This window comes from Melopsittacus undulatus, chromosome 1, assembly GCF_012275295.1.
Source record: "Melopsittacus undulatus isolate bMelUnd1 chromosome 1, bMelUnd1.mat.Z, whole genome shotgun sequence".
Classification (NCBI taxonomy): Eukaryota; Metazoa; Chordata; class Aves; order Psittaciformes; family Psittaculidae; genus Melopsittacus; species Melopsittacus undulatus.
Window position 1 is genome coordinate 47,889,776 of NC_047527.1, and position 24,263 is coordinate 47,914,038.

Below are 24,263 nucleotides of genomic sequence, written 5' to 3' on the forward strand. Positions count from 1 at the left end.
AATAAACTGGAAAAAATCCTTGGCTAATAGTAAGGATAAACAGCCAAGTGAGCTCAGTGACTCATACAAAATAGTATACTCTCCATAGCGGAGAATATAACTCAGGTAAATTTACTCAGCCTTCAGGAAGTGCTTTCATTTACTCTGCTGGCATGTAAATTACCAGACATTAGGTCTGAAGGTACTGAAGAATACAGCAAAACACTAACAAACCCCACATATACGTAAATAACTAACAGCAGAGAGACCTTACACAATAGGAAGTGACAAATTTATTAAACCATGGCATGTTAAACAACATACAAGTTTATTTTACCTGGTGTTGTTTCCTTTAAAGCAACATGACTTTTTGCTTTTGACTTTTTTCCAGTAACTTACTTCTAGTACTAAGTTATCTACCAAAGCATTTCAATATAGCTACTCACGTAGCTAAAGGGGCCTTCATGTCCTTACTTTCACTTGCATACATCAGTGAAGAAAGCCCCTGTAGGCGGTCTCCAGGAAAACCCAGCAGGTTGATGATTTTGAGCAGGTTTGGGGGCACCATGGATATGCAAAGATGAAAAAGTCCATATCCAAAGCTAACAGCACCTTTCAGTCTGTTTAGCGAATCCTCCGTTACACCTTCTGCAGCAATATGATTATCATTTGCAGCATCAGAAGTCAAGGATTCCTGAGTTGTTTTCTTCTGATATATTTCCTGAAGTGTATTAATGTCCGTATAGCATTTATTGTAAATTTTCCAGGCTTTTCGGAGTATCCACCCACCTTTTATGTATGCTAAAAAAAAAAAGGTCAAAAGAAAAAATCAAATCAAGGAAAAAAAAGGACACATTTCAAAAGTAGAACATGGTAAGTAGCAAATGCTATTTCACAAATCCTAAGATGTTCTATTTGCATTGACTTATTGTATAAAGGATTCTACCACAGTCACTGGCCTCTTGAAAAGCTCTTTCATACTGGGCACTACAAACTCAAGTGCTTTTCAACCAGAGACTTAAAACCAGCCTGCAATACAAAGAGACTTCCCCTCAGATATGTAGCAATACAACTGTCAGAAAGAAACAGAGAAATCAAAGAATGTCATGCTGGATTCTGCTTCACTATAAAGTGGAAATGAAATGGCTGCTTGGCAAACAGAGAAGCAAAAGTCAGAGAAGAGATTACACCTCTTAAATCCAAAGGATGTTAATAAGACAGTTGATGGGAAAATCCTAAGAAACCCCCTTCTTTCAGACTACATAGCAAGATTTTCAACACTGCCTTCTTATTCCTCATATGAACACAGTACCTTGTAATTAAGAAAAAAATCATAGAAAAAAAAGAATGCATAAATTTTATGGCTTAAAAACATTTTTCAGTTACCTAATTTTCTCAATTTCAAATGCAAGCTGGGTACCTAAATTTCAAAAGAATCTGGTCTTGAGCATTCCTCAGTTGAGAATGAGAGAATTTTCAGTCTCATTACCCTCTATACAGGAGGGTAAAGAAGGCATGACACCAAAAGATGAAGATGTCCGGTTTGCCTATTTATACAGCATTCATCCTGGTTATAACACACCCTTGGATAATGACAAGTGGTAATGAGATAGCAAACAGAGAATATACTTCTGCGTATTAACTGTAAAAGCAAACACCAGCATTTTGTCTGTGATAGAGCACTGAGAGTTTGGAATCGTAGTAACAAAAGTGTTATCTAAAAATCAGAGAAAACAAAAACATGGTTATAGCAGCAGCATTCTAAACAATTACCAAATTTACAGGGATCAGTGTTATAAGTTATGCCAGAATTAGATCATAACAGGTAGGGTGTTTCAATGAAAAGGAGAACACTATTAATACTTAACCACTCTTTTTAAGCCTTTGACATCTTTGACAAAATCCTTCCAATTAAAAACCAAAACCATTTCTAGAGAAAGCACCATCACAGACCAGACTACCCATTTTTTGATTCTTCTTGTACAAAGAGAGAGTGAAGCTAGTTTGACATTCTTGCAAAACTGCACTGAGAAAAACTGCAAAATTTGTATTCTCAGTTGTGACAGGAGGGTTCTGTCAACCTGAACCTGAAGTATTAAAAAAAAAACTCCTGTCTTGAGTTCCATATTAAAGTGTTATAATAAAAAATGTAAACCCCTGTCATGATTCAGCTGCATTATAAGACCAACGTTACTTCAGTTTTAAGGAATTAGGTCACTTTCTGGCTGCACAGAATACTTTAAAAGTGATGTGGTTAACCACAAAATGAATGTTCATGCAACTATGCACAGCAATGCAGCAGACAAATGAGGGAAAACCCCACATTCTACTTATCCTACAGATAGTGTTTCTGCTAATAGCTAATTACTGTGCTTAGATGCATGCATCAAATGTAAAGTGTATAATGTCAAAAAAGTTTTAGGCTTTGCTTCTGTAATTGTGCTGCCATTAGCAGTTCACTAACACAGCATAACCCCATTAGATTTGATATACTAAAATAAAACAATCTAACAAATTAAAATAACGTATTTCTGAGTTTTTAAACGTAAACATTGAAACAAGCCCAACCAGTGAGCGGATTTCCCACCATGATGGGAAAGTGGAAAGGTGCATGACAGCAGTGGTAAGTATCAAGAAAACGTAGTTCAATATTGCTGTGGGAAGCTAATGTATGTTGCTGTGTTACTAATTTTATGATGAAACTATCTGTAATACATCCATGAGGGTGGAAAAGAAAATCTAAAATGTGTTAGGCACATGAGAAAGCAGCTTGCATGTCATCATATGCTTCTTGTCAAACTCTTCCAGGAAGAAAAACAAGAAACATTTAATCCATCCACTGATCAGAAATATTTGTCTGCCTTTGAAGAAGATATTTTGCTTTTTGGGGGTGGGTTTTGTTTGGGTTTTTTTTGTTGTTGTTGTCTGGGGGGGGTTGTTTTTTGGTGGGTTGGTTGTGTTTTTTTGAAAATCATGCTCATTTCAATAACCTGGTTGCCATTTTGATACAGAAATACAGTAAAAAAAGATGTTTTATACATAATCAGACAGATACTATCATCAAAAAAGCTGAAATAATGAACAATTCAGTAATAGCAATAAGTTGCTGAGGTGGTATTTAACTACAGATTTCAGGGGTACTGTTTACTGAGTAGAGTAACCCAAATATATCACATATCCTGCAGTACTCTGTTTCAGTTTCTATTTCAGTTCTCTGAGCAGCACAGGAGAAAGGGAACAGACACCACTCTCAGCTACAGTATCCAACCCAGTTATGCAGCTGCAGAATACATACTGAAATAAGAAAACAACTTCAAGGGAGAGCCCTCCCCCGCCCCCCCAAAAAAACGAAACTGAACAAACCACCAACAGTAAAAAACCCAAAACCAAACCAAAACCCAAACACAAATGAAAACCCAGAATCGCACCAGAACAGTAAGAAAACCTTCCTGCAGCACTACACATGAAGCAGATGGATAAATCCACTGAATATCTGCTGGCTAGAACAACCACTTTCTTGATGGCTTGGAAGAAACCAAGTCTGCACATCACAGAAATTATGCCCTTAACTGAAGATCTTAATGTTATTTTAAATAATCTGAATGTTATTTCCCCAATTCCTTTCAGCAGGGTTTTTGCTGTCAATTTGGTCTGATATAATTTATTTGTTAAGAATCTGGGAATGTGCTCACTTTGTATATGATCCTGACCTCATTTTCTATAAACTAATGAATGAAGGCATGTTTTAGGATTGTTCAAGAAAACCAGGAATGCAAGAGAACATTAGAAACAGATTTGCAGCAGAGTGAAGGAGGTTTGAATTCAACATGACAGGATTAACCTCTTGGGCACGCAAGGACACACTTTGGTGACCAGAGAATAACAACCAATTCAGCAGTTCCATCTTCACCACAATCCATTTAAGATTACTTTCACTGGCAGTTTGTCACCTCCCTGAGTTGCCACAAACAGAATGCATATGGAACATTAGGATTTTCCCAGTGGCCTGGACTTACGACCTCTTTTATCTTATAGACCACATGAAGCATGCAGATGCTACCATCTTTGTACCAACTCCTCAAATGCTTCTACGGGAACATGCAAGGAATTCCAGTCTAAGGAGAATAGGTTGTATATAATTACTGGTGTGAAAAAAAAGCATAAATCTGTAATCTGTAATACAATTCATTTTATCATACTACTTCTTACACATAGGTAGGCAGTACATCTGCAAGTGTACCAGTCTTGGAATGTTTCAAATGGAATTATGCTCTTTCTTACAAAAAAAAATCATCTTTACTAACAGTCATATTGACACTTTATGATCAAACTTTATTAAAAAGATATCATACAAAAATAAGTATCTAAGCCTTAAAGCCCCAGCACACCTGATAACTCTTGTTTTACAAATGAGAGCACAGCCAAGTAGACTTGACAGTCTGCTACAATTATTTGTCTTTGTAGACGATCTATCATGGATAGAGTGGATTTTCGTCCATCAACCTGTTTGGAATATACAAACACAGAGCACAGAAAAATGTTAACAAAGATAACACAGAATACTAATCAATCTAAAAAATTAACAAAATCCAAAACTAACTTGAAGTGGTACTACTGCTACTAATTTAACTCAGCATTTTCAAGTGCAAAAGTTTCTTTGACAGGTCATCAAGCAAGATCCTACTTAACAAACGAGGAAATCTTACATATATACTACCAAATATTTTCCTTAAGATTCTACAAATACTCAGAACAGATTTCAATTTCATTTCATTATTATTAACGACATCAGACATGCAACTAAAAGATGTCAGATAGCAAGAGCACAGAAAGGAGTATATGATAAGTGACAGAGAAAATGCAGAGCCTCTAAAGAGCAGAGAATTAAATATGTCGCATTCAGTACTTTTTACTAAGTAAACTAAATACTGAAGAGAAATGGCTGCTGCTTCTGCTGTAGATCTGCTATGTCACAATAGGCAGGCCACTCACTGGATGTTTCTGTACGACTGCTTCAACTAGTTCTCAATCTGCATGCTTTATTCTTACTTAGAATAAAAAGTCTAAAAAAAGGAAAGAAAATTCCCTGGCACACAGCACTATGCAGCCTCAACATCACAACTTTAAACTGTTACTAGAGCATGTATGAATTAAAGTTAGCCTCAATTAGATGGGCTACAAGCTTCCTGAAATACTTCCAGCAGGACACTAATTTGATGTGTTAAAAAAATTACTAACATCAACACAACCTGCTGCTTTAGAAGACAGATTACTGACTCTAAATATTTTATGATAATTAGGAAATCCAAACAGAATATTTTACTTAATTTCTAAATTTAAATTGATCTGAACTGCTTTTCACATATCAAAAATCACCAATTCAAAATACAAAACCAGAAAGGAGATCCTAGAAATGTTTATCAATACATAGTTCCATGTCTTACAAATAATATTCTTACATTTTTTTTAATTTTATTCTTGATTGTTTCTATAACTCCAGCTTCTTCACTTTCACAAAGCTTCTCTGTCGCCTTTAAGTCATCACAGGCTAGCTGCATTTTTTCTTCTTCAAACGTCATCATGGCATTCTACCAAAACACAAACACCTTTGAATGATAAAAGTCAAATATTTTCATTTCTATAAAAGCTATAGGATAGTAAAAGTTCCTATGAAAACCTGACATTAAAACTTAATGTCAAGAATATTAATACACACAGATCAGTACACATACTTTTACACAGAAAAAACGAACTACGTATTTGAGAGTACTTCACCAAAATTTCAAGACAAATCAGAACATATTAAGTCCTAACCCCTTGTCTTAAAGCTTCACATGCAGTCAAACTGAATGTGCTGTCACATTAATCAGAAGAAAAATTCAAATAAATTATTTTTTTATTATTCTAAGGCATGATTTGCATCTGTGCAGATACTGCTTTTATACAATTCATCCATGTAACAGGCCTCCAAAGCCAGTAACAAGTAACAGCTATTTCAAAATAACAACCATGGTTCCTACACATGTATGAAGGAAAAACCCACATCCTACTCCAGCTACTGCTGAATCAATTTCAAAAGAATTCCAGGACAACTAACTTCTTTTCCTGATGCTTTATTAAACGAAAGCTCTGAATGAAAGCAACATAGAAAGCATTGATGCTATATTTAGAACAGTAGCTAAGCAAGATATTTCCAAGATCCACTGATGCTGCATTGTGATGTTACACTGGTTCAGCACATCAATTCAGATAAGCAAGCCTGAGATTCGCCTTCTTTCCTTTCTCTCTCTATGGTCTTAGAAGCATATGCTTATGCCCCAGGTTTCCTAACCAGTAAATTTTTCCCATATTGCACAGTCTACAAACATTAGAGAAAATTCTAATTAATTTCATTTACAACTTACCTATATGTGGCATATTATAATAAATTCTGCCCTTAAAAAAAGGTAATATTACCATAGATGATTTCTGGTGTTATCTAAAATTAAGCACCAAAGTCAGAGTAAGGACAGTCTAAAAACCAAGATCTAAACATTTTCTAATACACCTGCTCATTTTTTATACAAGATATTATCATTTTTAATACATTAAAAAAGAAAAGCATTTAACACACTCATTATGAGTCCTTCTTCATGGCTTGGAAGACACCAAGTCTGCAGATCACAAAAGCATTAACAGGCCCATTATGACTCTTTAGTCAATATTGTCAGTTCTACTCTGTTCTGTGAAGCAATGTGAATGGACTGAACTAACAACTTTCACTAGGCAATATGGATGGAGAAATTTTCAATAGCAAAAGCTATGAACAAAATAGTAGTTATGAGTATTGTTTTAATAAAACCTCTAGTGCTCACTTAAGAGAGGCCTTTATTATGGTTCCATTATTATTTAATGGAACACAAATATTTCATATTTGACAAGCTAAATCACAGAACCTTTATATTTAAAACAGATGAATAAACAAGTTTTATAATAATGATTTGTTTTGTAGCTACATTTAATCTAAACATTTGAAAACAGCCTCATAAAAATGAACAAAGTATCAACCATTATGAACACATGCATACACATAAACATTAACAAAAAAAGAAGAGGTTTATACTGTCTGCTCTCAGCTACTCACCAAAAAACTGACAAAACTGGCTCCAAAACTCATTAATGGACTATGGTTTCTGTAAAGAAAACAAAATGTAGTTACTATATTTGCATATATATCCTATCATAAAGATAGATATTGCATTTCTTGATTTTAACTTATAGATCTGTAAATAAATCTTGGGGGTCTGTATCAAGTTACAAACAAATATATCCTGCAAGATATGATTGAAATGGAAAGGCAAAAACATCATCATTTTATTAAACTGAATTTGACTTAAAAAAAAACAAAAATTAAGCATTAAGATGTGGTTGTTAAGAGAAACCACCACCACCAAAATGCATTCAGTGCAGGTAAAAAAGGAGCTGTAGAAAATCTAAAATCTGCAAATTCTACTCTCCTTTTGTAACCCATCACTACAATTTTGACCTAGCAGAAATACATTACCTGATTCCATGAAGTGATTCCCACTTCTCCCTCTTCCAAAGAATTTAAGTTAATCTACCCAGAATAAAAAAAATAAGCATATGCCACCTAACATAAAGATGTTGGAAATGCAAAGTTCTCACAAGGCTTATGAGTTTATAGCTGTACTGCTTCAAGTCCAGAATATGTATCTTACATGTCCACAAAAACTAAGTGGAATAGTTTTCAAGATGCTTCACCTATTCTGTCTGTGGGAGTATTTCAAAAGGGTAAAATCAACTGCTAGACCAAAAAACTCAGGCAAGCAAAATCTTGGTAATATATGGGACAGGTTGCAAGCTGCAGGACTACCGCAGTTACATAGACCACAAGGCTCCAGTAATGTCACACAGAAGGCACTTGAAACAGTAATTTCAGGATCTCAGCAGTACTATTTACCCACATTGTTCAGCAGTGGGCTGCCAGGTTATACAAAACACTGACTCCCAAGATTTAAGAACAGGTAACATTTATGCTACAGGTACATATATTGCTATAGTACAGGATTTTAACACTGCTTCCAACTTAACTCTGCAAGATTCAGATTAAAATAGCCTTTGAAAATAGGACAGGCACTTGAAAAACACGGAGAAAGTTGCATATAGCTTAGTACAACACGGATTTACAGTAATAAACCCATATTATAAAACAAGAGTTTGTTAGAAAAAGAAAAAAAAAACCAAACCCTACAACCAAAGTAATTACAATTATTATAAGTCAACAATAAAGCCAATAATTCACCCCCCACCTTTTCTCACTTTTTGATGTAGCATAAATACCTAAAAGCAAGTAGATGAACAAAAGAAAAAGAAAGATAAACAATGAATGCAAGCAATGCAAGTCAGAACAGAAAACCTTTCCTTTTCCATATGTACATCCAGAATTGAGCAATGTGTATAGATATAAGATCAACATAACTTGCCACATTTTTCCATGATTTTTTCAAAAGAAAAGCAGGTTCAGTATTTTCCCCTGTGTTGGCAGGCTATCAAAGAACAACTGCCACCAAATGCTTCAGCTATTCAGTACCTGGTCTATTCTCTACCAACACCTGTGTTACACAGAGCAGGAGTAATCAGCTACTCAAGTTAGACTTCTGCAACTGGCATTTTGACCATGAACTCTTGCTGCAGAAGGTACATGGCTCTCTTTTCATAGTTTTCAATTCATGAGGCATATGGGACCTGTTCAACAGCAAGTCTTACCACCAAACTCCACAGCACATAACAATACCTACAAGGTCATACCTACTGCACTATCAACACCAATGAATCTAAAACTGCAGAACAGATCAGTACAAGCAATTTTATGCCCTGATGTAAAAACCTGCACTTATATCATACTTTTAAGGAAGCTCAAAATTAAACCAAATATTTCATTATTAAATGTTTCAGTAGGCATCTCGAGATACGACTTAAGAAATAGTTAATTAGGTTTGCTCTTCCCAGTAAGATCCTTAAAACACACATCTTGAATATTAAGCGTGCATCCACACTGACGATGTTACTTCACTACCATGCATGGATCCAAAGAAACTAAATTAATGAAGTAACTGAACTTTCAGCATCTGAACACCTACAGAAAAAATTACTTGTAAATTTTGTGTTACACTTTAGTTAAGACTTTGCACAACAGTACCAAGATTTCGACATACTTTTCTCCCCCTCTCTGAAACGTGCATAAGCAAATCAAACAAGCTTAGTAACATGCATTTGGCTCTCAGAAGTAGCATCCAGGCATCCCTTAGAACTTGGCAAGAAAGATGCAAGTTTTATTAACCAACTATAAATATTGTGGAGTTACAGAATGAATAGTAAAAGTGCTGCATATGAAAACATCTTAAGTTCCAGACCACTTTCCATTTTCTATTAATTTCTAGACAAAGATCCTCCTGTCGTTGAAATAATTACTGAAGCTTAAAAAATAATAAAAAAATAATCTGCTTTAGAGGCAAACTAATTAGCTGTTTATGGAAACAATATTTTCATATTGGGCAACCTGAATAATGGCAATGTTTGAGAGTGAAACTACTAAAATGGAATAAACGGGGATACAGTTGAAAAATCAAAGAGCATACATATACTGCTGTTTCAACAGCTCAATATACATGCTAATTCAAGCATACTATTCAGACATTTTTAAAAAGTAGATTTTCTTTTTAGGACTGCAAGAGCCCATTTCTGAGTGTGCCCAAAGAACTGGTAAATGCGCCATCCCTGGCAGTGTTCAAGGCCAGGCTGGACAGAGCCTTGAGTGACGTGATCTAGTGCAAAGCATCCCTGGCCCATGGCAGGGGGGTTGAAATTATATATGATCTTAAGATCCTTTCCAACCCTAACAACTCTATAATTCTATGTGTGTGAAGGTATTAGCATTTAAATAAGCGTTTTGAAAGAATTTATATTTCTTTTTGGTAAATTTTAATAATATGTTAAGACAGGCAGCTAGTTACAGTTGAGAGCCAACTGCTCTTCCAAACTTACAAAAGATACTGAAGTACCTACTGCAAGCAATGAAAATTTGTCCAAGTGAAACAAAGTTTCTTCACCAAATACTTATCTTTTCAACTGATCTTTCAAAAGTGCTTCACTTGCTTGCATTCTGACACTGGTAGCTCACTTTGCTAACAGCTCATCCCATACAATCAAAGATGACAAAAAACTGGGGAGCTACATGATTCTGATGTTAACACCAGTGCAATACATGAGGTAAAACATTGCACATTACTTCTTTTTAATTTTCAGTCACTCCGTCTATAAAAAGCATTGTCATTACAGCACATATGGGTTGTAGCGCATAAGGACCCTGAAGCAAGAAAACATGATGCATAACATTATACCGTGCCTGAGAGATGCTTTTGCTGAGACCATGGAGTTTGGCAAACAAAACATAAGAACTTTACCACAGGAGATCTTCAGAAAGTTTTTGTGCCATCACTAAAGAAAATGAGACACTTCCACCAGATTCCTGCATAGTCACTGGGTAGAGACTATAGCTGCTGCTTTATGGAAGTTCATTTTTTAAGGGAAGTTCAGCATTTAAAATCTGTTTCAAACAACTACTGGGTTTAGTGTTCAATCGTTGCCAATATTCTGTTGGCTGACAAATTCTTCAACAGTTTAGGGTTATCTTTTCCTCAAGAGCTAGGAAAAAAAACACTTTGCAATAGCAAAGAACTGTCCCAGTAAACACTAAGGCATGACTAATGATGACAGTAAGCTTCTGAGAAAAGCACAATTCCATGAAAACAACTCTCAGCTCAAACTCCTTCTAAGTGACCTTCAGCATCAGACATGATTTTACATGTTTTGACAGATTCCAAAAAGATACAAAAAAAATGAGACCGCACTTGAGAAAATACCAACAGCAACCCAAAGGCCATATTGATGTTGACAGGAATTACGGAACTGAATACAAATGAACATTGGGGCACTGCACTACCCAGGTTGTCCACACTACTTTGAAGCAGTAACGTCCATTAAGAAAAATCTCAAGGCTTTTAATTAGCTCAAAGATGAAGAAAAATTGTCTCCAGACATATTTGTAAAATATTGTTTGCACCTCATCTATGAAACAAGGACTCAGAAGATATCTTTATTATAAGAAAATGTGCTATTAACACCATTTCCACAAGATACCAAAGTAAAAGGTTGTATGCATCAATAAATTTGGCATGTACAACTATGCTTAAGTCAGAAGTCAAAAGCTTAAGAGCACTGAAGCAGATCTTTCTCTCAGGTATATGAACTGGTGTTATGTTGCTCTTCCCAATAAACCTTGACTAATTCACCTCATTTCATGGCATATCTCCAAGACAGTAATTCACTGTCAGAAGAAAGGTTTTTGCTGTGCCCCATTTTCATACTCACAGTATCATAGAATCAACTAGGCTGGAAAAGACCACAGTGGTAACATTCAGAAGTTTTAAGCCCTGGTATAAGGCTGAGATCATACAGCCCAATTTTACCATAAAAAAAAATCAGAACTGAAGCACATCAAAAGAAAAAAAAACAGCTACTCCTCAGTATTTTCTTTTTTCTACAGCCATTTCCATTATAGTATTCCACTTACAAATACACCACTTCTAAAGCTACTACAGCCTAGCTCAGGTTTAAATTTATGTTATGTAATTAACCTGCTAACATTTCCTCCTTGCTCTTCTAGGCACTGCTATATTAAACACAGTCCACTACGAATTCCAATCATCATACTCACAGTGATGCTAAATTTGAAACAAAACAAGTTATTTTCCTCCAAAGCATGACAGTAAAGCATAACTAAAAAAGAAGAATTCATGCAAGTTCACAGATAAATATAGAAGCAGCTACTGAATATTTTAGAACAAGCAGAAATACATATAACCTATATATCAAGGTTAAGGAATATACTGCAACAACATACAAATCCTTTGGTCTTTATTCCATCACAGATTATTCTAGAATATAGTCTAAAAAATATTTGTAAGACTACAAACATAAGACAGCTGTTTACACAAGTGCACAAACAATACTGATATATGAAATTAATAAGGCAATATATATATCCTGAAAGCATTACAGTATTAAGTAAGATACATCGAGAACTGCAAATGTCAGATCGAGGGTTAGTTTCTATTTCATAATCAGACCAAATTAGTTTTAACTGTTAGATGAGCCCTTACCATACACTTCTATTTTCACTAGAAACACATAATCAAAAGAGAAATTCAGTAATATAAAGAGAAGAACTCTGTGGCCCTGTCCCATCCAGTTCTTACAGGATTTGTCTTCTCTTTCTGTATATTAACAAGGAATTACTTTGCTTTAACTTCAGACTTTTAATTATATGCACAGGAGTATCAAAACACTGGGAATTATGAAAAGGATTTTAAATTGGACCTTTACTTTGAAAAGTAGTTACAAAGCTGACACACAATCTAGTCATATTGACAGACTTGTACTAATTATTCAATTACACACTCTTTAATCCATAAGAATTATGGACTTTTCCAAACTATTTTTCCATTGTAGGTTCAATTAACCTGACTGAAATTACTTTCCCGGACAAACTATAGTAACTTAACTGACGTCATGTAACTTCTTAACATCTTCGAGCTCCTGAAGTGTATTAGAACAAAAATATACACATCCCATCACTGTAACCTGAAATAATTTACTACGAGATCAAAGAATGGGTGACTAGGAAGCGTGAAGAGTCTTTACCATATCTGTATCATTCAGAGTTAAAATAAGATCTGCTTGATATCACACCTCTTCTACCATCTCCACCAAATCTGACTTCTAACTTCCCAGTTACAAACTCAGATTTTGGGTTAGCTTTCAGTCATCTTCCCTTGGACATCTAGCCACCAGATTTTGCTTTGAATGGGGATCCAAATGGATCTCTCGATCTCCCTTTACTCTTTGTATCACTTCTTTTGGCAACAACACCCATGTCTGCCATTAGAGCCACAAAACTAATCTTCACATTCACTGCAATCATCTCTATGTACCCTATGTCTGCAAGATTTAAACTGCAGAACACTTAAAATTTTTCTAATTTATCCACATAACTGGAAAATTGGCACTGGTTTTACGTGTCTCACTATTACTATAATGGGCTCTGCATAGCCTTGAGCAATGAAATCTTACCCCACTTAAGATATCTATTTATTACACATTAAGAATATTGCTGCTAAAAATCACTACCCTCATATATAACTCTCTATACATCCGTCTAGCAACTGCTCATCTGCCTATCACTGCAATAAAAAAGCAGCACACAGGGATGCTACAAGGGCACACATGACTCAATTCTCACACTGCTGATCAAGATGCCATCATCCTTCTCCCAACTGACTTACGTCAGTTCCCACCCTGCAGTCCTTATCTTTTCAGAAGCTACCAAAACATCTACTAAACTACATTTTGTTCTTATGGTTCCTTTGCTAAACTACATAAATAAGAATTTCAACAGCAGTTAGACTGCCCGCACACTGGCCATAATCTACCTCCTTATCAATGCTGGCCTAATGTCACCTTGTCTCAACTTGTATTTGGGCCAGAAGTATTTTGGCCACAGACATAATTTTAAATTGCTAGTATTAGGTTCAATCACCCCCAATGGAATTTCTAATGTTTGTATGTCTGCTAATATGTACACTGTAACAGAAAAATCATAGAATAGTTAGGGTTGGAAAGGACCTTAATAGCACCTAGTTCCAACTCCTCTGTCATAACTTTAAAAATGTCAGGTTTCTGAAGTAACCATACTAAGCTTTTTTACATTCCTTTCCCATTTCCTCCAACTTTCCATTCTTCTCTATGACATCCTGCTTTACCCTAGCAGGTTGTACAGTGTTTTCCTACACCGACTCCATTCTTCAAATCTTTACACATTTTGTCTTAAAGTCATATCTCCTCTACATCATCCCTATTTTCTTCTTTGAAGATGACCTTATTATGTACATTATACTTCTCCATCTTGTACCATTCCTCTTTTCATTCAAATTCAAGCTGAAGACTTTATCAAGCCTTCTCAGAAGTTAGTCATTCATGCAAAGACTCAAATGTTTCCCTGGTAAGAGACAGAAGATTGTTGGATTTCTTGTAAGATGATATCCCTGATCTTATGCTTTATGTTGTGAGTCAACATTCAGCTACAAAGCTCCTGTTCTATTTGACACAGTTTTCCCTCCTCTTAGCTGGAGGAAGTTTTAAAATCATTTCTGAATTGCAAATGCTCTTAAAAATACATTCTTTTGACAGTTTCTTCCTTCCTTAAGTGTTTAGGAATCCACAAAGCTAGAAGGGGAAAAACAACACTCCAATTCCAGCTTTCTTGCTAGTGCCAGGGTTGCTCACCAAAATTACACCATCCCATAGGCTGACAGTGGGCTTCATCTCTAGTGGCGGTATCCTTAGTTAACCTTCACATCTCTTACAGCTTTCGCAGGTACTCAAAGTTTAAACTGATGAGAACTGGAATGGTGTCAGCATTGCTCAAGCTGAATAAAAAGATCAATACTCGACAGTTCTAGATATGAGTTAGCAGTGTAGTGACCCAAGACAGGTTCAAGCATTAAAGAGAGTGGTGCCCTCACTGATTCATGAAAACATTACACTCACTGGTATTCGGTTCAAATTCAGAATATTGTCACCACCAGAAGGTGAAGGATCCGGACTTCTTAAAAAATACACCTAAAGAAAAGCATGTTGATGCTGCTTGTGGATGATTTTTCAAACCCATGATGGCAAATCTTCCCTCATAGTATAATCTAAAACAAGTCACAAACTACACCTGACAAATCATTAACTGCTTGATAGAGGTACAACATGTCATTGGAACTGCACAGAGTATTTGACATATAACAGACACATTCATCTGACTTCTTCAGATTCTAAATAAATATACATGAGCTCTAAATACCAAAAGACAAAATGCTATTTACCCATGACAAACACAGAAACAATGGTTCTTTAGCCAGTAACTTCAAAGTACCACCATTCTTCAAAGCACCACAACTCTTCATAGGCAACACTTACTGGTGTGGTCATACACATGAAACATATCTGCAATTTCTACTCTGTTTTTCTCAAGGGCTGCATTATTACCAGCTTTCAAATATAACTGATTTGGGGCTCATCAGCCAGCCTTCTAGAAGAAGCAAAAATGCAGAGTAAGAAAGCAAGCATTCCTTCTTTGGAATGGCAGCTGTCCTTCATCTCATCAAGGCTCTCTACTGGCCCACAGACATAGCAGCACTGATATGAATTAATTTTTCACAAAAATCCTTCAGGTGGCATATGGAGAGAAAAAATCAAATAAAAAGCAGAAGCAAAACAGGTAGTTTCTAAGGAACAGTTTTAACTAGTTTAAATAATGTGGGTAACAAAACTGAAGTTCTGATGAATACTTGAGTTTCCAGAGACATGTAGGTTCTTGAACAGTTCCCATAAGAAAAAATAAATACTATTCCTCCCTCCCCTGCTAAGATTCATCTGACAGCTGTTCAGATTCTGAAACAGAGCTAAACTACCTGCTTAGGCAGAAGTCTAAAATTTACACTTTCTGTAAGAAAGGTCATTCAAAATACAGCACTCATTCACATAGAGTTCAAAAAGCTGTATTTCATCAGACACCTCTGAGCTCTAGTGCTGCAAATTACTAACATCCACATTGAACTACGGAGAGCTCCCAAAAGCTGCTCATTCAGCTTACCAGCCCCACTTAGGATGGGTTCTATTCCGTATTATCAAGCATGTACCAACAAAAGTATACTAAATTAAGATTGTATGCAAATAAACATTAACAACTTTATTCAAGTCCTTGAAGAAAGAACATATCCAAGGACATAGAAACATGGAACCAAAAACCATTAGGAAAAAGAAGTTGACATCACTGCACATCTCCAAAACCACGTCTAAAGCAGAGTTTCAACATACAGCTAATCTGCCATCTGCCATTCAATTAAAGTCTATTAGTTCACAGAAAGAACAACCCTGCTGTGAATTCTGGGATGAGGTAGATGGGGCCAGAGATTTTCACAGTCGTTCAAAAAACTAAGACAGCAATTATCAATTTCTGAATCATAAAAACTACTTAATCTAATGAAGGAACTCTTATTTACTTCTGGTAGGTAGTATCAAGACCAAACTGAACTCAAAGGCATTTCTTGGTAAAAACTGAACAAACAAAAGCCCACTCCTGAAAAAAAAAAAAAAATGAAAAAAGATAACTGTCTGCATTTATAAAATCATCAGTAATAAATCTTCTAGATAGCCAAGATCTTGCAGAAAAGATCATTATTCACCCTTTCAAGGGAAGACTGCATTTTGAAAATAGGAATCTTAATAACTTTACTCCCTAGCACTATTATACAATGTAAGAAGCATCATGTATTTAGAATTTCCATATTCCCACTACTGAGAGAAAGCAATGGCACAACACAACCAGAAACTGGAGAAGAGTAAACCTCATCAAGTGCTCCTTAACTAGCACCTTAAAAAATACACAAAAGCAAACAACCAAAACCAACAGGCTCCTTAGATACCTAAAACAACTGAGGGCCCTAACAGACTCAAGAAATTTGTAAGGGTGCAACTCCATATGAACGTGAGCTGCATGTTATGCATGTGAGGAATGGAGAATAGGGACCCAACCTGTCACCTGCAATGTTGCAGTTAGTTCCACACAACTATATTGCTTATGTAATGCAGTAGCATATACTAAAACCAGAATGGCACGCTTAATATTAGAATCATAACTTCACTGTGTACCTGCCACAGTCTATTATCTTTAAGAGGGGCTTTGTTAATTTGCCTCACTGCCCCCACTCTATGTCCAGATATCCTTTTTGTAAGTAAGATTTAAGTACACAAGTACACCATCGCTATGATGTGCTATTTTAAGTCCAAGTCTTTTTTAATCACACAGACAACAACAGCATAGTGCATATTAATTATTCAAAACGTATGCGCAATTACAGCAGCTCAAGCTTGGGTGGAACACGTTAGTCCTCAGACAAAACGCAAGGGCAGGTATGGGCAATCTCTTCTTTCAAACAGACTGAACACAGTTGCGTTAACGACATTCCTACAGGATAACTCCTTAACGCACAAACCTTGACACGACGCACGTAGGGATCATAAACATAATCTTACAGCCTGAACAGAATCACAGTAGCTTTTACGGATCAGATCACACATGAGCACCGGAGCGAAACTCCCCTTCCTCCCCCCGAGCCGTCTCCAGGCACACGTGTGTGTTTACTCACGGTCGCTAGCGAAACGCGGGCGCTGTCACTGAGGGACCCGTCGACCGACCCCTGCCCGGCCCTTTCTGCCCCCGCCCTTCCACAGGGCGACACCGCAGACCCCTCAGCGTGGAGCTGCAGCCTCTCACCCACCGCCACGACGGCGAATCACGCGTGCCCCTTCCCCACAGAGAGCGCCGGCTGAGGCGGCGACCGTGTACAACAACCCTCCCCGCTCCGAGTAGCCACGCAAGGGCCAAGGCTGCCCACGCCAAAACCCCTGCCCAGGGTAAAGGAACGGGGGAGGGGAGGTGAGGACGAGGGGGTGCCTGCGCACCTCATGGCCCCGCCGAGGAGCGGAGGCAGTCTGAGGATAGAGAACGGAGCGGCGCGGTCGCGCAGGTGGGTGGAGGGGACAGGTGCGCCGAGGCCGGGCCACCTGCGGCGGCGGGGGCGCCCGAGGCCGCGCTGGAGGACTGCGCCCGGGGAAGAGAGGAAGGGAGCGATGGGTCGGTGGAGGGGCGGTCAGGACTACCTGTATTTCTTGAAGAGCTGGTCGGACTCGCGGAAGCCGTTGTTCAGGAGCATGTTGATGCCGGCCAGCGCCAGCTCCGCGTCCTCGATGGGCAGCGGCGCTTCGCTATCCTCCCGCCGCGGCGGCGGCTGCTCCGAGCCGGCCATAACGATGAGGAGGCAGAGGAACCCAGCCGGCTCTCTTCTACCTACCTACCTATCTGTCTATCTAACTGTCTATCTGCCTGTCTGTCCGCCTGCCCCTTCCCGGTACCGCCTCACCGTGCCTGAAGGGAGGAACCGGGGGCAGCCAACACCCGCCGCGGGGCCACACTCCCCTCACCAAGCACGCCGCAGCCACCCGCCCGCCGCCTCGCGCCCGCAAGCCCTCCAAAAGCAGCGGCGCCCGCCTCGCTCCCCAGCACGCAGGCGCTAAGGAGCCGCGCAAGCGCGGGAGAGCGGCGCGCTGACAGCGGGGTGACGGTGTTGGTGGCTTGCAGCGTAGCGGGGCTGTCAGCTGCCCTTGGTCGACCGCTGCATGGGGGCTCCGTCCCTGGGGCACTGACCCGAGCCGGGCGCTGGTTGGGAGGCTTAGGGGGGGTTTGTGTGTGGAGCTGTCTTGTTTTGTCCGTCCCCCGTTTGGGTTTCCCCGTCCATACGCACGCCTCTCCTCACTGGCGCAGCACGAGGGGGCGGTGGGTGGCTGCCGGCTCTCCACTCCCCTGAGGCTTCTTCAAAACCAGCTGGGGTTTTTCACGGGTGGGAAGAGGGGGCTGGGGCTGCAGCAGGGCCTTGGGTGTGAATGGGCGGAGAATGGGTGAAGAGCAGCGCTAAGGAAAAGGACTTTGGGGTGCTGGTTGATGAGAAATTGCACGTGAGCCGGTGGTGTGGGCTCGCAGCCCAGAAACCAACTGTGTGCTGGGCTGCGTCAAAAGCAGCATTGGCCAACAAGTTGAGGGTGGTGATGAGGGGGTTCTCCACCTCTACTCTGCTCTTGTGAGACCCCACCTGCAGTACTGCATCCTGCTCTGAGGCCACCAACACAAGGGGGATGTGTTTGGAGTAAGTCCAGAGGAGGCCATGAAGACAATCAGGGAGCTGGAGCACCTCTCCTGTGAAGACAGGCTGAGAGCTGGTAGTGTTCAGAGAAGAGATGGCTCTGGGGAAACCTTAGAGCAGCTTTCAGTGCCTAAAGGGGCTAAAAGAAACAGAAGAACTTTTTACAAGGGCATATAGTGATAGGACAAGGGGGAATGGCTTTAAACTGAAAGAGTAGGGTTAGATTATATATTAGGAAGTTCTTCCCTGTGAAAGTGATGAGGCACTGGCACAGGTTGTCCAGAGAAGTTGTGGCTGCCCCATCCCTGGCAGTGTTCAAGGGGAGGTTGGACAGGGCTTGGAGCAACCTGGTCTAGTGGAAGGTGTCCCTGCCCTTGACCAGGGGTTGAAACTGGATAACCTTTAAGGTCCCTTCAAACCCAAACCGTTCATCTTTCTATGAAGCAATGAAGGCCTCCTCCAATAGTGGCAACTTTCCCTTTCCTAAGGCATTTTTTTTTTTGTTACAGTGATTTCAGTCAGTGAAACTGACTTTCCAGCAGAGACTGGAGTTCCTTATTTGTACACCAGTGACTTTGTGACTTCTTATATGCAGGTCTGGGAAACAGGAGTTTGTAGGAATTTACTCCCTAGTTCTCGACACCTATTTCTATTAGTAGCAATGTAAACTTGCCTGTGACGCTGACAGGAAAAATTGGGGTTTCCTAAGTTTGGATTGCACACAGGTTAGTGTGATATGTGTTCGTAAGCATAGGATGGGTGAGGAAAGTACACATGCATAAATGTATTAATTCCAACCCAAAACGGCCAAGTATCTGGACACCGAAAATACACCCACATTGTTTTCACCCTCTTTTGCAGGAAGAGACTTTCTTTGCTGTGCTTAAATTTCATTGAAGACAAAGGCTATTACCTACAACCTGGTCTTGCTTCCTGTCAGGACAGTGCTACAGCTGCTTTTGTGAGAATTTAAGGATCAGACTTCCCCTCTCTTAGTATGTGAAAGGATGGGACCACACTCTACTTTTAGTAGCTACCCCTCTTCCCTGTGAAGAAAAAAACATCTGTCTTCCTCTAAATCAAGTAGCATTATTTCTGTGCATGTCTTACAGGAATTGCTACCACTGCCTCAGGAAATACTCTACCAAAAACCTCTTGAGATGATGCTTTTTGAAAGGTGAGGACTGTGTAATGCTGGGAAGGTTCTGAAATCTGTCAGGTGTGAATTGGACCCTTTGGCTGATTCCCAGCCCTGCTGCCTTATTGAGCAGAGCTGGATACTCAGAGGGGTTTTGAAGAGAACATGCCTTCTGTTACTGTGCCTGTCTTCAAAACAGCATGATTTATGTAGCCTAGAAAACCTCAAGGGCTTCTAGGAAGTCAGCACAGCGTGAATGGGGAGTGACGTGTTCTTCCATGTGTTTACAGGTTATTTGTGAAATTTGGACTCCAGAAAAGCAAGCACCCTCTGCTAAAAGGAAGTTGCAGGTTGCAGTTTCAGCACCTTTGGTGTGTTTCAGGCATGTGCAAGACACTGCATTCCAGATGAAAAAAAAAATTGCTTCTGTAAGGTTATCTCCCACACAGGATTCAGTAGGCAGGGATTCATGATAGAGCAGTTTATAACATCCTTTCCCTTCGTCATGTGTAATAGATTCTATCAAGAAGCAATGAATCTTCTTGTGGATTCCCCAAGACTTTATCAGAGAGAAGGCTAACTCCTACCTCCAAATACCATTTCTGAGAAGCAGAAATGAAACACCTACTCCTTTGTGAAACACCTACTCTGTTTCTCCAAAGCCACACTCCTATTTCCTAGCCCCTGTCTTTGAGTAATAGTGTAGCAGGGCTAGGTGCATGTGATACGCGGATAGACTCCACAACTAGTTAAAGTTGTAAAGTAGGTATGCTTTCATTCAGCGCTGAGGTGCATGGGGATAGCTCCTGCAAAGCATGCACACCTCAGGGTTGTTGTCCCTTTACATTTATTCTCTTAAGGTATACATAGACATGAGGTTGCTCAATCCGCCTATACATATGTATTATCTATCCCCGCTTCGTATTATAATGAGCCAGAAGGTCCTTTGCACTTGCGCAGTGCCCCTTCTGATCATGGGCAGGGGTCTCAGGATGAAGTAAATGAGTCTTCCTCCTGTGGGCAGGGGTCTTCAAGATGAAGTAAATGAGTCTTCCTCTTCTTAACCTTTACACCTTTTAATCTTCAGACATGGATTTAGGGTTAGTCGGCGCCCAGTCTGCTTCTCCTGCCGCTTATCAGTAGGACCCAACACCTGTGCTTTTGTCATGGTCTTAAGGCTTGGTCACCCAGTCTGCCTCTCCTGCCGCCTATCAGCAGGACCTTTCATCTGCTTTTGTCAGTAGAATTAGCATCTGTTTCTTCCCCTCCAGCAGTAATCAATGCCTTGGCAAGATGGCAATGGCAGGTACTTAGGACAGACAAGACTTTTGTTTGCAAAGGAATTCCTTTAACTCCCTTGTACAATTTCTCTGTATTACCCCCCTGTACATTGGTTACCCGTGTATCAGTCCCCCCTTTTTCTATAAAGTGAGTAAATTCTTTTACTCTATTATTTATGACAGACCTATCCATGTTAAAATTATACCTGGAGAAGGCCTTGGTTAAGTATATCTCTGAACCATTCAGTAACTCCTCATCCAATCCACTTCCAACAATTTTAAGCTTTTGCATATTCCCCTGCAGTTTTCCCAGCTTAGCATGGATTGATTCAGAATGGTCAGATTACGTTCATGCAGCACATACCTTTGAAATCCTCAAAACCTTTTCTACAAGACACCCACTGTATCTTGCAGGACTCAAACCACCAGATGCCTGCTGCTTAAAAACCAAAACTTTTTCTACAAGACACCCACTGTGTCTTGCAGGACCCTAACTACAAGATGCCCACTGCCTCCTGTGATTGGAAACCATAGGACGCCCGCTGCCTCTTGTTTTACACCTAAAACCTTTTTGTACAAGACACCCACGGTGTCTTGCAGGACCCTAACCACAAGATGCCCACTGCCTCCTGTGATTGTAAACCATAGGACGCCCGCTGCCTCTCGTGCGTAAAACCTTTTGTACAAGACATCCACTGTGTCTTGCGGACCCAAACCACAAGATGCTCACTGTCCCCTGTGACTGTAAACCACAGGATGCCTGTTGCCTCTTGTGGGTGTACACCAGACGGACACTAGCAGCCGGGTATACACCTAATTAGGCCAAGCTTCATGTAGTATGTGCAGCACTTGTACTGCCCTTCTGTTATTACCGTTCGATGTGATTTTCCAGGGAGCTTTTGGAGCCTTTTTGAATCCAGACGCTTATAGTAGTGAAAGTTGTGAGTAATACTTGGAACGGCCCCTTCCACCTTGGTTCGAGATCTTCTTCCTCTGTGGTTCTGAAAGATTTTATGTATACATAATCTCCAGCTTGTATATTATGTACTGGACTCTCCAGTCCTCTGCTTCGAGTTCCAGCCACATGGTTTTCTTTTCCCACTTGGAAAGGCACTCCCTGTTGGACCCTATATGGTCTTCCATATAAAATTTTACATGGTCTAGCCTTTTCTTTCGACCGAGGTTTAGTTCAGAACCTTAATAGAGCCAGTGGTAAGGCTTGGTACCAATATTAATTTATTTCCTGACATATTTTACCAGTCTGATGTTTTGATCAGATGAATCATCTTTTCTACTTGCCCACTGACCTGGGGCCTGTATGGTACATGTAGTTGCCAATCAGCTTCTAATTTTTGCTAGTTTCTTGTAACTATTTTGCTCTAAAGTGCGAGCCTCGGTCGGAAGAAATTGCCTCTGGTACTCAAAACAAGGTATATCATACAACGATGTTCCAATTACTTGTCTTACATTATTTATTCTACAAGGGAATGCTTCTGGCCACCCTGAAAAAGTATCCACTAACACCAACAAATATTGGTAACCTGTTCTCAGTAACTCAGGAAAATTTATTTGCCAGTACTGTCCTGGGTACCTTCCTCCCCAGTTGTACCAATTTGATTTCTATTTTCTCCTTCCTACAATTTGCCTGTCTAAGTATTTATACAAAGAGTTGCGACCCCAATGAGTTTTATTAGGTTCCTCCTGAAGTATTTTCCATAGTTGATTACAGGGAATTAAAATTTGCCCATCATGTATCTGAACCCAACCCCCTTTTTTCCTGTCCTTTGAGATCTTCAATCAATTTTCTATCCTCCTTTGTATATCTAGGTTTAGATTTCTCAATTGTTAAGTTTGCCATCAGGGATTCAGCTTCTTGTTTGGCTTCAATATTGGCCAAATTATTTCCAGTTTCCTGATCAGAGTAAAAAAAGTTTTCATTCTTTTCAGACATCACCATGTCCATGGACCACAAATGCATATTTAGAATCAGTCCAAATATTTATCCTTTTGTCTTTAGACAGTTCCAGGGCTCTTGTTCAGCATGTTCCAGGTTTCTTTCAAATTTGGTAAAAACAAAAACCAAAAAAAAACCATGAAGGAGAGAACCAGTGGGCTTCTTTCTGTTCCAGAACTGCTAATCCAACATGAGACACTAGTACAGTAATCCTTTGTCCCAAGGTAAATTTGCAAGCCTCTTCAATGTTCATGACAACTGCAGCCACAGCTCTTAGGCATCTGGGCTATCCTTTGCTTGCTTCATCCAGCTGTTTTGAAAAATGCACCACTGTCTTCTTATAGGGTCCTAGCTTCTGAGCAAGGACCAAAGCTATTCCCTCTTCATAGGAATATAGCAAGTCAGAGAGCTGTAGTTCTTTCTCATTAGCTCTGTTTTAAAGCCCTCCTCTACAGAATCAGTCTATTCCAAAGAGAGAGGTTTCTTTTAACAGTTCATATAGTGGTCTTACCAGAACACCATAATCGTGTATCCATGTCTGCATCACGCAGTCATTCCCAGGAACGTACAGAACTCCTTGATGGTTGATGGTTGTGGCGTTTGATAAATGGCTTCTTTTCTAGCAGTTCCAACTTCTCTGTTCTCCTGTTGTTTCATACCCTAGGTAGGAAACTCAGGTTTGAATTAGTTTGGCCTTTTGTCTGGATACCTGATAATCATTCAGTCCCAGAAAATTCAATAATCCCACTATTAACGAGACACAGGTAACAGAGTCCCTCTGAGTGGGTGGATTCCATGTTTCTAGTTCCAGTGTTAACTGATTTCAAAACTTGTCAGACTGGTTTTAAACCCTTCAGGTAATACTGTCCAAATTAGTTGAGTTTTCCTTACTGTGCCAGGATTTTCCTTATTCAAAAGCCAATAAATTCTGGTTTTCTTTGGCCAATATTAAGCAAAGAAAGAGTCCTTTAAATCCAAGACAGCAAACCATTTGATTATTAATCAATTTAGTAACAAATGCCTATACCCCCCTTCCTTGGCAGTTC

General features: G+C 39.4%; 1 protein-coding gene across 1 annotated transcript in view; it reads right to left on the bottom strand.

The window, feature by feature from the left end:
• TTC39C (tetratricopeptide repeat domain 39C) overlaps positions 1 to 18,166 on the bottom strand; it is a 35,548-nt gene extending 17,382 nt beyond the window's left edge. Inside the window, exons 1-5 of the mRNA XM_005153522.3 lie at positions 17,809 to 18,166; positions 7,103 to 7,151; positions 5,439 to 5,567; positions 4,368 to 4,482; positions 426 to 780 (exon numbers count right to left, since the gene is read on the bottom strand). Coding sequence (XP_005153579.2) covers positions 426 to 780; positions 4,368 to 4,482; positions 5,439 to 5,567; positions 7,103 to 7,151; positions 17,809 to 17,954 — 794 coding nt within the window. The 5' untranslated portion in view covers positions 17,955 to 18,166. The remainder of the gene's footprint in view (positions 1 to 425; positions 781 to 4,367; positions 4,483 to 5,438; positions 5,568 to 7,102; positions 7,152 to 17,808) is intronic.
• Between the last annotated feature and the right edge of the window lie 6,097 nt (positions 18,167 to 24,263).